The 14,047-nt window shown below is 34.3% G+C and overlaps 1 protein-coding gene across 7 annotated transcripts in view; it reads right to left on the bottom strand.

The window, feature by feature from the left end:
• Window positions 1–708: 708 nt before the first annotated feature.
• Window positions 709–14,047, bottom strand: part of LOC106670319 (nucleolysin TIA-1) — a 387,290-nt gene continuing 373,951 nt past the window's right edge. For 4 of the 7 annotated variants that reach the window (XM_024228481.1, XM_024228476.1, XM_024228480.1 and 1 more), the window contains exons 6-8: window positions 12,204–12,333; window positions 4,216–4,382; window positions 709–4,124 (exon numbers count right to left, since the gene is read on the bottom strand). In XM_024228481.1, the coding sequence (XP_024084249.1) occupies window positions 3,926–4,124; window positions 4,216–4,382; window positions 12,204–12,333 (496 nt within the window). In that variant the 3' untranslated portion in view covers window positions 709–3,925. The remainder of the gene's footprint in view (window positions 4,125–4,215; window positions 4,383–12,203; window positions 12,334–14,047) is intronic. The other 3 variants (XM_014400523.2, XM_024228478.1, XM_024228477.1) reach the window with 3 other exon arrangements.

Below are 14,047 nucleotides of genomic sequence, written 5' to 3'. Positions count from 1 at the left end.
TGACCTTCTCGTTGTTTTTCATCCCTTGCGGAAAGTAGAGATCACCTTTATTCACCCCGTGTACCTACCAATTTCCTACTGGCCCAACACAATTTAGTCAAGTTTGTTTAGCAGTTATTCCTGTTGCAATTTAGCGGATGGATCAGTGCAAATCGAGTTCAAATTATTCTAAACTTTGCGAGGATGGAAGTAGATAGACTTGGTTTAACTTTACAATATTGTGTTTCTAACACAATATTACATGTATATATAATCGTGGGGACTCGCCGAAAGGCGTTAGGGAGGGTTGTGGGTTCGAATCCCCGGACCGAACATACCTTTTTAATTGGCCATAACATCAAAAAGTGTAGTAAATTAGGTTGGTTTCCGCGGGTAGTTGGATTTAACCCCTTCTTATAACAGGAAGTACTTTACTAAGATTAGGATAACTAATAGATTTGATGAAGATAACTAATAGGTGATTAAGATACTAATAGATTTTAGATTGTGAAAACTATTAGAATCTTAATCTTAACTTATTTAAAAGCGATGAAAAAGTATTTAATTTATTAACTGTATTATAATCATCATTGAAATAAATATTTTTGCTTTCATGATGACAAAAAAATTAATTTAAACTTACCTTTAAAGTAATAGAACCAATTCGGCAGGAAGACACTCGCTAAAGTATTGTAAGGAAAGGAAATTTATTAAAAAAAGAACGAAAAATTATTTTTTTGTTTTCCTTTATTATATACACATTCCTGTTATTAATCCGTACATACAATCCTTGTCGGCCAGTTATTTGCCAATAAATATATTTATATTTATAACATGTTTTTTTAATTTTTTTAAAAGTGTTTCACCTTATATTATAATTTCTGCCAAAGCCTTGTATAAAACATATTTTGTGTTTTAATAAACTATACAGTGTTTCACTACGGCTTTTCAGGATTTAAGCCTTTCACATGTAACATGTTTGTTTTAAGTTCATCATATTCTCATGTCAGCAACCTGAGGGTTAATTAAACACATTACACATTTGTTTTATATATATATAAAACTCTTCGTTTCACAATAATAACCTTCTCTTTCTTGTTTTTCGCATTACCAAAAGAAATTTACAAAAGGAAACGCCGCATGGACAGTCAGGCCCTTTCTTACAACATACTAAACAACAAGAACGGGTCAGAGGTTCACAGAAGGAATGAAAAAAGGGGTTTTTCAATTTGTGCATTTGTTTCTATAAGTGCATCCTCTACAAATACGGTCCACCTATATTTTTCTTTTATTCATAAATTACGTATATATATATAAATCTTGCGTTTATCCATTGGTTTCAAAATAAAACATAATAAATCATGTGATCGGGCTTCATTTTTCACCATTGTTTATTTTTCATTCCATTTAGAAAAACTTGACAAATAAATAAAAATATATAAATAACTTTATATATATATCTACAATTATTTCTTTTCTTAAGGTTGGTTTGACCAAAACAAACGGATTATCTCCCATCATTCGAAATAAAAAAACATTTTTGCGATCTTCGGCCGCCTCAGTACTAAAACCAAACTATTTACAGTTAAATCCCACCTATTTTTGTTACTAAATCTCTAGAAAAATCGACCCCCGGTAGAAAAAGTCACTACTACGATTTGTTTTTCAATAAATTTTCATTTCGTTTCACAGTACCAAAAAGTGGTATTATTGTTATTAAAAAAATTTTCCCCCCGGCTATAAACGGCTTTTGAAAAACAGCAGAATTTAAATGTGACAAATAAAACCCCAACGGTAAACAAGTTTCTAATTATTTACAAACTGATGTCATCGTTTTCCCGTTTTAAAACCCTCCCTTTTTCCCCACCCGATTGATAAAATTGACTGATTTCCCCGAAAGCCGAGTCTACGCTCTTACGTGCGCGGTAACCAACCACTAAGCTTATTTCTTTTTGTCTCTTTAAAAAATGACTATTCTTTTTATTTATTTGATATACTTCGCTCCTAACTCTATTTCACTTGTTTCATTTATATGTGTTTATATATGTATAAATATATGGCATTTATACGTTTATAAATATATACACACACATACACCATCTTATGTTAACACTACATACATCTAGATACTACAAAACACTATACCTCTTGCAACACTACTGGTTGTTTTTTGACCTATTTATATATTTATATATATTTATATTCATCGTCGTTTTGTTAAATATATCACCAGGGTAAATAAATTACGGGATATACATGAACGCACATATATATATACACCCCATTTTTTTAATTTTATAAATAATATGCTCCAAGGACACAATTTTCTCCCCTTGAATACATCAGTTTTTAACACGTCTTGTTGGGCAAATTATTGAGGGGAGGCTGAGGACTTTGTACATTCAATGACTGGGAAGAGGGGAGAATTTTTGGCCCTAGAACACAAAACAAACATAATTTTTTTTTTCATTTTAACATTAGTCAACATGTACAAAAATTTGATATATCCCCTCGTACACACACCACAACCAACAACGCTCACATACACACACTGAACAAAGTCTGTATTAATACTGTTTCACAATATTTCCAATTTGTTCATATCTATTCGCTTTTTTAAATTTATTTCAAATTAATTTTATTTTTTTGTCCGCGGCGACTAGGATGAGATTGGGGTCCCTTTATTCTCTTTCCTTCGCTTCCCTTCTGCTTTAGCCGGTGCCCATCATTAGAGCCTTTATGGCAAAACAAAACAAAAAGTAAATAAAATGTGTAAAACACAAATAAAACAAATAATAAAAACAAAACAAAAAGTTTAATGTCTTTCAAAGGGAAAAGGAATAAGGTTTCACTCCTCTTTGATTAAATTGACAAACTACGCATGACAGGGAAAGTAACTTTCTAGGACAAAATCAAAGATGTACCCGTTAGAAGACCTGTGTGTATGTTCTGTGTCAGTCTGTCCAGGATGGGTGTACGCGAAAATATTTTAATTACAAATCTCTTTTTCCATTTTTTGATTTTTTACTTTTTTTATAGTTTTTTATAAGTTTTTTTAAAAATTCGCCTTGGATCGGCGATGGGTGTGCCCTCTCTTGATGCATTACCATCAAACTAGGAGACTGGGCGCAAGCCATTCTTCTTCGGCTAGCTGCTGTGGAAAACAGACATTTCAATATTAATGACCGGCTTGGGCAATAATCGCACATTCCGGCACGATTGCATTAAAAATATTCAACTTTTTACAGCAATGCAATTCAAAGCTTCGTGCCCGAAAGTAAAAAGAAACCGAAAAATTTATACTCATTTTTGTAATATTCGTACCGAAATGTGCTCATTCTTTTGAACTATGTTTTGTTTATTTTCTTGTAATTCTAATAGAAGCCATACTCCTGTGGGCCGACCTTTAAAAACATAAGAAATGAAATAATGAAAAATAAAATATAAAATGTAACGAAAAAAAATCGATAACGTGGGTTTAACAGCATACTGTGCTTAATGTGCTAGTCTTGTTTGCGTAGAAAACGGTTTGGACTTTGAACCAAAATAAAAATAAAATATAAAAGGAATAAAATTAGAAACAGCCATTGTGTTTTTTTTAATTTCTATCAGGTATGGATTGAAATAGAAAGAAAAAGAAAGAAGTAACTGATGTGGAAAAGGTGGGTAAGAGGTTATAAATAAAAATCTAATTTTTCCCTGTCATACGCTTAACGTTGTCTGGTTCGAATGTTTTAACAACCAGCCAATGTTTTCTTTTAAATTAAGTATAAATAAACAAAAAAACTTTCTCCAGGATAGTCCGCAATTCTGAATGGGCCGATATGGGAAGTCGTAGGACGATGAAGCAAAGTGCAAAGGAAATTAATATGTAATTCGAGAAACGAACAATAAATAAAAATAAAACCAACAAAAGAATGATAATGAACGTAAAACTCATCTCAGGCTAATTGACTAATGAAGCAGGCATGCAGGTTGTGGGAAGATGGTGTGCGGAGGGTACCTGGAATTGCTGTATCGCGGGGTACGCCGCGACCATTCCGGCGGGTGTCGGCTGCTGAAGAGCTGCTGCAGATGCTATTTGTTGAGCCGGGAGTTGAGGTTGAGTTGCCCACGCTGCGCCGGGCAACTGCATGCCCATCCGGCTAAAATTACAAAAAGACAAAAATGTAATAAAAAACAGTTCATTAGCAATGAGATTCTGATTTTTAAATAGGCACAGGCTGGAATATCTACCTCATGTAGCCCTGCTGATAGCCATAGTTGCCGTATGTGTAGCCTTGCATCCCTTGGAGAAACTGGCCTTGCATCTGCGCTGTTGCTGCCGCCGCAGGATACGACTGAGGATACCAGTAGCCTAACTGCTGGCCGTAGGCATAAGGAAACTGACCGCTTGTCAACGCCTAAAACAGATCGTGTACATGCTTATTATAAAGAATTAATTAGTTGTTTTATCTTTATATGTTTTATATGCATTAAATAGCATGAATTAAATTTACTTATTTGAAATTATCGGTTCGGCCAAACAGGTATCGTGCAGTACTATTTAACTTTAAAAATAAGTCTAATAGGAAAATATGCCATATTCTATATATAATAGGGGTATTCACGATGTTTGTAAGAAGTTAACTAGTGTTAAAGAAATGTCCAATAAGATCGTAAATGCCCCCTTCTTTTCTTAGCATGTTAAACGTTAATTTGTCGACTGGTAGAACCAAAAATAAAGCTATAACACTCCTTGTTGTTTGTTTTCGTTTTGTGTTAAATTGTAAGATGCCAGAAGTTAATAAAAAGGAAAATTAATGAACTCTTTCTTTCAAAAAGCTATCTATGCACTCGAAAAGTACTAACAAATGACACGCTTCAATTCGTGCCAACATACCAGACTTGTACCCTAACGTCTAAGAGCCTACAACATTATAGGTTAGGGGATATGTCTAGTATGAAGGAGAGTATAAGCAAAGTCAGAAATTGACAAAAGAACTGTATTTGTCTGATTTAATTAATGCGTATTTACGAATAAAAATACGTGTAAAAAAACAGCTGTTAATTTCATGGCTGCCATGTTGGTTACCTACGCCCTAACGGATAGCAATGTGACTACATTTTCAACCTAACATCTAACATTGGCCCCGGCCTGTTAGATCGAGCAACGATAACTAGCCGATTTTTACAAATCTGTCATTTTTCTCGATCTAACAGGAGTTAACAGGGTTAACACAAAGATCGCGAATACCCCTAATGTAACAATAATTAAATAAAATAGAGGTTTTTTTTTATTTATTCTGTTAGATCAAAATTATTGCCCATTATCCATCCACTAAGTCTAAGCATAGTTTTATTGAGAGTAATCGACCAGTTTGTGATTCCAGTCACGTTGATATTGAAATTGCTCTAATAACCTCTTTCTAGCATTTATTTACCATTTACTAGAAACTTAAACGCTATGGCAACGAGATTGGATGTTAAAACATGAGGGGATTAAATACATGGGGTCAAAACAGCTATAGAAAGCAATTATCTCCTCCACCTCCCGGTTCGTTTAATCCTCCGGGCTAGTTTAACGTTTTAGGATAACGTCCTTTTTACACCAAGCTCACCCAAGCGATTGGTAATCCTTCAATTAAGATACATAAAGAATAGATGATACCAAAAGTATTGGGACTTTATATCATTAGAATTAAAGTTCCATTGTAAGAATTTTGCTGGGAGTCATTTCGAGATTATAAATGATTGATTTCATTTTTTTTAAATAATAAAGATAACCACTAAACAATTGGGAAGTATTTTCATCTTTTAATGGTTTCTTATGTCAGAATCACGATGGCAGTACTTTATAGCGTAACATGCACATGGAATGAATATTGTTTTGTATAAAGTATTCTAATTTGTGTTGGAAAAAAAAGATTAACACATCTGATGGAAATGAACTGCCATATAATATAGGTCTTATCGGTCTTAGCATCCAGTTTCTAAACGTCTTAATATTACGGTATGATCACTTATACATTCAAATGTTACCACAGTAGATAATTTGAATTTGGAATTAATGTTTTAATCTAGCTAGTTTAATTAACATTGTTTGCTTTTCTATTAGTTCATATATAAAAGCTTCCCTGAAATAAGACCCTATCGGCCTTTTTCAAAACTGGTTGGTGTACAGCTTGTGTGGCTTCTATTTTCAAAACAAGTGAACATACGTTTGTTAAGATAAATGTTTGTTATTGACTTTAATTAAAGAATGCAGGTGATGAAATGTTCCAAGGTCCATCATTTCATTTACTCTCCTCTCGTAAAGTAGCGTTCGCAATTGACGTTGTTTAGTACGGCGTAAAAAGCTTTTTGTCCGTCCGCCCTCTAGGCGGGAGACTAAATGCCCAAATACTGTCGACTATATTGTCCTTTCGGCCGTCCCATTTTCGGGATTAATTGCCCAACAAAAATCCGACACTCAGCCCATGAAGTCTAGGCTCCCTCGCTTCCCTAATATTCCCTATTACCGGTGGAATGCCAACTCCTGTTCAGGAATGCCAGGAACCGCCCTCGGTCCCCGCCCCCGAACGACGGTTTCCCCCTTCATCCGACCTCCTTTAGTTAGAAATATCTACCAATTAACTTGAATTAGTCGCTCTTGCAAAGAACTTAATAGGATCAACCCCTCCACCCCGTTAGGAGTCACCCTTAACTATATTTTATTCCTGATTGCACCCCTTAGTACTAAGCTGTATTACAGTTGTTAAGGGTTAAACCCTCCATGGAACGTCGGTTTTTTATTACCTTTGTTAAAACCCTCTCTTCTAATCTTTATTTTACTTAAGTGGGAGGAAAATGGTTTCACACATTCCTTTTTAAATGATACTTGCACTGAATTCATTTAATGGAGCTCCAAGTACGAATTTGCTTCAGTCACTTAAACTTTAAAGGCTAGACGAGCAAATGCATGCTTGGTAGCATAAAAAAATCCAACTGCATTATCCACAACCAAAAGCGAGCAAGAGCTATCAACAAAAAATACATAAAAATAAAAATATTCACATAAAAGAAGGTCTTAATGTAACTAACGTGTTGACCTCTCACGGATCAAGAATATTGAGAATGGGTGGTCCTCGGAAGATAATGCGGGGTCATCCTCAACCGTTGAAGATCATGCGAGGTCACTTAATTTGGAGCCAAAACCCGCGCATGTAGAGAAAGGTCGCTCGGTGTATTCCACCTAGTGAACCGGACAATTCTCTGATTCAATTTAGGGAGCGCGTAGGAATGCTAGCCTATATGAGACTCGTGCTTGAGGACGGCGGCGAGTATCTGAGTCCCCTGTTCTTATCTATGGAGGAAACATGGTTGTTCTATTGTTCTCTTATAATAGTTTTTTTTGCCCTGGGTGTGTTGAGAGTGAATGTATTTATTAATGTGAATGTATAGGGTGAGAGGGCCGATGGCTGAATATTGAGTACCTCATCGCCTCAAATAGGCTAGTTATTCCAGTGTAAATACGAAAGAATGTATTTCAGAATGAGTGAGTGAATGAGTTTCGTTTTTAGAAACTAATCGGGACTGATATGACCGAGTTCTGACCCCGGAATACCAATACTCGGGGAGAATCTCGAGGCCTGCTAGCAATTTATTGTAAATTACAAAAGCTGGAAATGCCGGCGAACTGCGAGAAGTGATAGGCTCAACTATAAACATTCGTGTGCAGATTTATAAATCAGTAATCAGCAACGTGTTGACAAAGAAAAAAAACACGAAAAATTCGTAACAAAATTAACTATAATGCAAAGAACTGAACTTATAGAAAACTAAATACAGCAACAGAAATCAAAATGTTTTGTTATTGAATTTATAGTCGTATTATCCCCTTTAATACCAAGTATTTCCGCCTCTGGCACGACTCACATCTGTTCAACGCATCTGCATTCCTTGCAAAAGATTTCTGGCAAAATCCTGAGGAATTCTTTTCCGTTCATCAAGAGCAGCCGTTTCAACGTTTTCTAGGGTGTCAGCGCCTAGGTTTCGCCGTCGTACTCGTCGCTTAAGTTGGCCCAAAATGTGTTCAATCTTGAGTTGGAGCTAGCCACACCAAGCACTCAATTCCAACCTCTCTCAACTAGTCATCTACAATACGTGACTTACGGGACCTGGCATTATACTGCATCAGCGTGAATATTTCACCGATGTGGGAGGCAAATGGCAATACATGTTCTTAGATTGTGTCTGATTAGTACGACTGTGAAGTTAGGGATCTTCCTCGCATAACAACCAATTAGGTGCAAGCGTCCATGTTAATGCCACCCCAGAACATCAATGACCCATCATGGAATGCCACCTGAGGAACCATGCACCACGAGGCGTACCTTTCTCCAAATGAAATTACGTCCCTCTGTCAATTTGAGGCCAACTACCAATTCATGTGTAAAGAGAACTCGTCCCGATCTTCTAATACCACATGCTCCGTGAAGCCTGGCCATTTTCTGAGCTTGGAAGGAAGAGGTTCACCAGCCGGATGCCTAGATCATTTTCAATAGGCCTTCTTCTTACTGTCCCGGAGGAAATCGAAACATTTCGGACTTGTCTTTTAAAAGTATGAAAAATATCCAATAAAATCAACGAAGGAAAAAGATAAACTAAAACCAATCTTTAGACAAAGCAGAATGGAAGGGCGTAATGCTACTTTTTGCGCAAATGCAATTAATCAGCACAAAAGTAAACAAAGCATAATTTAGTTCATTTGCCTACGCTGCTCCAATAATTGTACCAATGTGGAAAGATAATGGATTTAATTTTGAACTAAATAAATTGGCTAGTACGTTAAATTTGTTCATCAGCCTATATTACTTAGAGTTAGTAATTTCTTTATAAAATTAAAACAGTCGAAAAATAACGATACTTTCTCAACATTAAGTTGTTGATATTAACGCAAACAGTGGACGATTAATACTTAATTAGATCACTAATTAAATATTTGGTTTGCCCTCGTCGTAAAAAGCGATAAGCGAAAAATAACCCACAAAAATTATAATTCCTTACGGATGATTTCTCGATATAATTTATAACTTTATAATTCACAAAGTTAACAAATAAACATCTAACAACACTTAAACCATAAGATTCAGCACTGTAAACAGATGGTCATAACTGTTAACCCTTGTGAATTTTCAAAAATATATCCAAAGTTCTGATGAATGGGATACATTCTCGAAAGCTTGACGAAACAACTAGGCTTTTAAAATACAAAATTAAATATAAATAATATAAATGAACACAAAAACTAAATAAACAAAAACAATATAAATTCGTTCATGATTTAATTTGTGTTATGTATTAACTAATTACAGAAATTATTGCTTTTACTAAAAATTATGGATCTATTTAGATTCTCATTTAAAAGAATTGGAGTCTTCCTTTCTCCTGAAATGCACATAGATCGTGGCATAACTACAAAAACAGTGAAACCCCTTTATTAAAATAGCAAAAATCAAAACATACCAATGCTGATTTGATACATGATTAACGATTTTTATAACAAATTGAAAAATGTCGAAACAATGAGAAGTGGCCAAAAATTGAAGCAAGCTAATTACATAAGAAAAAACAAACACTCACTTATGAATTCATGGAACAGACATACCTTACAATTTATTAAGTACAACATCCTAAGAGGAAAAAATAGTAGTTTATAAATGGGAACTGCGAATTATCCAACACGTTACAAAAAAATCAAAGCAAGGGAAACAAGTAAATTTTATCGACAAAGAATGCCGTTAGTTCTCATTGACGAAGAGAAAATGTCGCCAACTTTCCTAATTCGTTTATAAAATCAACCTACACAACTAAGGACTTTTCATTATTAGATTAATTACCAGTTTCATTTCACAAAACTAGGTTGAAGTATGTTGACGAAGGTGGAACTAACGAACAGCTTATAGACCAGTGTATAAATAAAAGAAAACCCTTGTGTATAAAATCTCTCTATCTCTCTGTTTCCTTCATTGTTAATTGTTTTTAACTGCTGTACAATATTTATAGTTCTTGTATGTGTACCAAAATGTCTAATCAAACGACGACACAATCCATACAGGCGCAGACATACTCGTAGACAGAGATGAGAGAGAGAGAGAGAGAGAGAGAGAGAGAGAGAGAGAGAGAGTGAGAGAGAGAGAGAGGGAGGGAGAGAGAGAGAGGAGAGAAAAAGAGTGCTTTTTGGGAATATTGTAAATACACTTTTGTGTTTGTAGGGCTTTTATTACCTTCACATCATGTTTTTACACTTCATTATGAAAGGGAAAAATTTTTTACACTCTTTTTGGTAAGTTTACCTAACCTTGCGATGTCTAGTACCCATGTAAAATTGAACTAGAATTAGATAAAACCTTAGTCTGTTCCATTATGTAATATTATATCGCCAAGTGTACTGTATTTTGTATTTTCATTATTTACTCTGTTCGTCAAATTTTACATCATCGCGTAATCCCTTCATTCAAACGTGCTATTACTCGTTGTTCCTCCTCCTGGGCTTTCTTGTTTTCCGCCTTAGGGATTAAGAGGATTATAAGGGCCGGTTCTCCTCTCCTAATTAACTCTTTCAAGATGGTAAAATGAGCCGGCAAAAAGCCCATATTTATTTCGGTAAAAGCTTTCCGACTGTGCCGAAGTAAAAAATTGGGTAATGTCTGTAACAAGCGGGATATAAAAGATAAACTTGGGTATTGCATTTAAAAAATCTAATTATAGATCATCTCTTTCCGATGTTTATTTTTCGAATGTCAACCCATTAGACACGTTTTAAATTTGCGTGGCGCGTTATTTCGCCCGGTTCCGTTTATTGTAAAACGGCGAAAAAAAAGGATTTTCTCTCTGTTTACGTCCTGTCACCGGCCGTGAGGGGACGCAGGGCATTGAAAAATGCAATTTCATTTTTTAACCTAAGCAAATAGAAGATTAAACCCCGTTCCATTACGTTATTGCCACTGGATGGGAAACGTTTAAAATAAGCAGGGCCGTATATATTAAAAAAAATAAAAAATACAATTTGTATGCAAACGTTTATGGACCCTCTGTATTCCCGTTCAACCTCAGTTCAGCGGGTTTGAAGATTGACAAACATTCAGAAAAAACCGAGCGAGGAGGAAAGCTCATCCCTTGAACTTTCTTCCGGAAACGAATTGTTGGACAAACAACACTAGGACAACACAAAATAGGACTGTACTTAAACAAAACTGTAATCTTTAGAATTAATTGGTTACGGCATCACACGAAGGAAAAACCAGCATTTAATTCGCACTGTTATAACAGAAAGGACAAAAAATTAATAAAAAAGAAAAAGAGAAAGAAAATGTTCACCACAATTCAAAACTATTAAATTATATAACACTAAGATTGATAAGAAGAGATAAGATGGGCAGTCCTGGAATGTTTGTACATGTAAGGGGTATTCACGATCTTTGTGTTAACCCTGTTAACTCTTTTATGTCCAGAAAACTGAGGACGTATACTTGTAATAATCGACCAGTTAACATTGCTCGATCTAACAGACCAGGTCTAATGTTAGATGTTAGGTCGAAAATGGAGTCACATTGCTATCCGTTAGGGTGTAGGTAACCTACATGGCAGCCATGACTTTAACAGCTGTTTTTTGTTCACACGTATTTTTATTCTTAAATACGCATTAATTAAACCAAACTAATACATTTCTTTTGTTAATTTCTGATCTGTCCTTATACTCTCATTTATAGTAGATACATCCCCTATTCTATAATGTTGTAGGCTGTTAGACGTTAGGATATAAGCTGTTTAACATGCTAAGAAAATAAAGTGGCATTCACGATCTTACTAGACATTTCTCTATTCGAGTAAACACGAGTTAACATCTTACAAACATCGAGAATACCCCTATACATTGATTTTTTAACGAACAAAACCTAAAATACAACCAGTCAATTGATCAAGTTAGAAAAATATATACATAAAACAAAATCTACATCAGATTTGACCATAAGTAGTTAAGTAAAATGTTTTCGATGTAAAGACCTTTTGAACGTTCTCCCACAAAGGGTTTGTTGTGTTGGAGAGGGTAAAAAGCAGAAGACCTCTTCTACCCTGAAGGTCACTTAACATCAAAACCCTTTGACTAACGCTTCTGCTTGAGAACCCCACCTCTCTTATAATATATACCACGCGTACACTAGAGAAAATGCGTAAATTATATTCCAAAAGGGCATGTTTACCTGTCCCGCCTGCTGGCCGTTGTTCGGATCGCCCGACTCTTTCCCCCACGAGCATTTGACAGGTTGACCGTTGATGTCTGTGTTGTGGACGGCCACAATTGCGTGCGTTGCTGACTCCTTAGTAGAAAACCTGAAAACATGAAAATAAAGTTGTTAGTTATCATGAAATTTCTCTTGCCTAGACATCTGAACCAAAGATACATTTTTAATCACTCCGCTGTGCACTTCCAATTATTCAAGTGAATACACTCACATTAACTAATTTTTTCATTATCCCAGCCTTTTCAATTAAAATGCCATTATTGTTAAAATTTGCTACCCACGTAATAAGTGCAATCATTAAGTAATAATCATGAGATTTAACACAGGAATGGTCATTTTGCTTGTTAACGATATAATGAACATCCCTTCGATAATTCATTTGGATTTGTCACGTTTACAACTCACTTTTTATTAATTTATCAGACATTCTTCTTGTTTACAACACACAACAAAAAAGTCATACATAAATAAATTTTTTATAAAATATACCTATATCGTGTTATTATTTACAATGTGAATACATAAATGAAGGAAAAGCTAATGTATCGTCGTAGGTGCAGATTCTTAATTTAAATATATTAGAAAAAAATATTTAATTTCTAACTTTATAAATGTACAATTTACGTATTTATAAAGGAAATTATTTATAACAAATAAAAGTTATACCAACTGGAAGAAAGACATACATTAGGTTTTTCATTAAAAATTATATTATACAGGGTGTCCTTTTTACAAGGCCAGGCTGAATTTCTCTTGAACAATGACGCAATCAAAAAAATACCTGTTTAATATTTTTTAGTCTAGTTTCTTCAAATTTTTATCTTTTTTTGGAGAAAAATTATACAGAGTCCTCAGGCCCGGTTTAACATCCAATTTCAAATACGACCCTATACATCTTGACACATCATTTTAAAGGATTTTTTTTTAAACAATGGTGAAATAGGTTTTTAATTGGTCAAAAAATGACAAAGTTATGGGAAAATGTTTGAAAAACAGTCATTTGGTTTGCTATTTATTAATGACATTTATGTTCGAACTATATTACTAATTCCCTACATTAATACCAATATTTTTTCCTTTTATAGAGTAATAACAGTAACACAGAATTTTAGTGACCAATGTTTGAAAGAATTAACCAGCAGAAATTGTTTTTTTTTTTGTATAAAACAAAAAGTGTAAAATTATGCCAAAAATAAACGATCCACTATTAAATAAAAAATAAAAAAATCCTAGCCACAGAGTCGTAGTAAACGATGAAAAAATATTGCTTGTAATAAATCAAGTAAATTTTGATTAAATGGTAGAGAAAAATGACAACTTTTTACCCTTTCTTTAAAAAAAAATGACTTTGAGAAATAGCTGAAATTTATTAAAATTTTAAACTTTCATTTTTAAACCGAAAATACCGACTCTTATGAAAAAGAATTGAGTATAAAAATACAAATCTATGTAGTAAACGCGAGTTAAAAAAAAAGAAATAAACTGATCTTTTCATTGGAAAAACAGTCGTTTTGCCCTCAAAAATCCATATATTTTTTTCTTTTTAAAAACTTAGTACCCTTGTGGGCAAACGGTGTCTTAATTCCTTAAGGGTGCTTCTGTAGTTTTAAAGATTCGTTGCAAGTTGAATTTAAAGTTGTGTGGGAAACTTTTACTTTACCCCCAAGATGCTGCCAAAACATCACCACTAAATCTAACTTAACTTTCACCATGTGCACCTTTGCACATCCAAAGTTCCGTATAAGTTGACAACATAATATCATACAGATTTAGTTCTTATTTAGAAACAGGCAATCGAGTAC

Source organism: Cimex lectularius, unplaced genomic scaffold (assembly GCF_000648675.2).
Source record: "Cimex lectularius strain Harlan isolate CLEC.00 unplaced genomic scaffold, Clec_2.1 scaffold258, whole genome shotgun sequence".
NCBI lineage: Eukaryota > Metazoa > Arthropoda > Insecta > Hemiptera > Cimicidae > Cimex > Cimex lectularius.
Note: the sequence above shows the minus strand (reverse complement) of the source record. Positions and strands in the feature narration are given on the sequence as shown.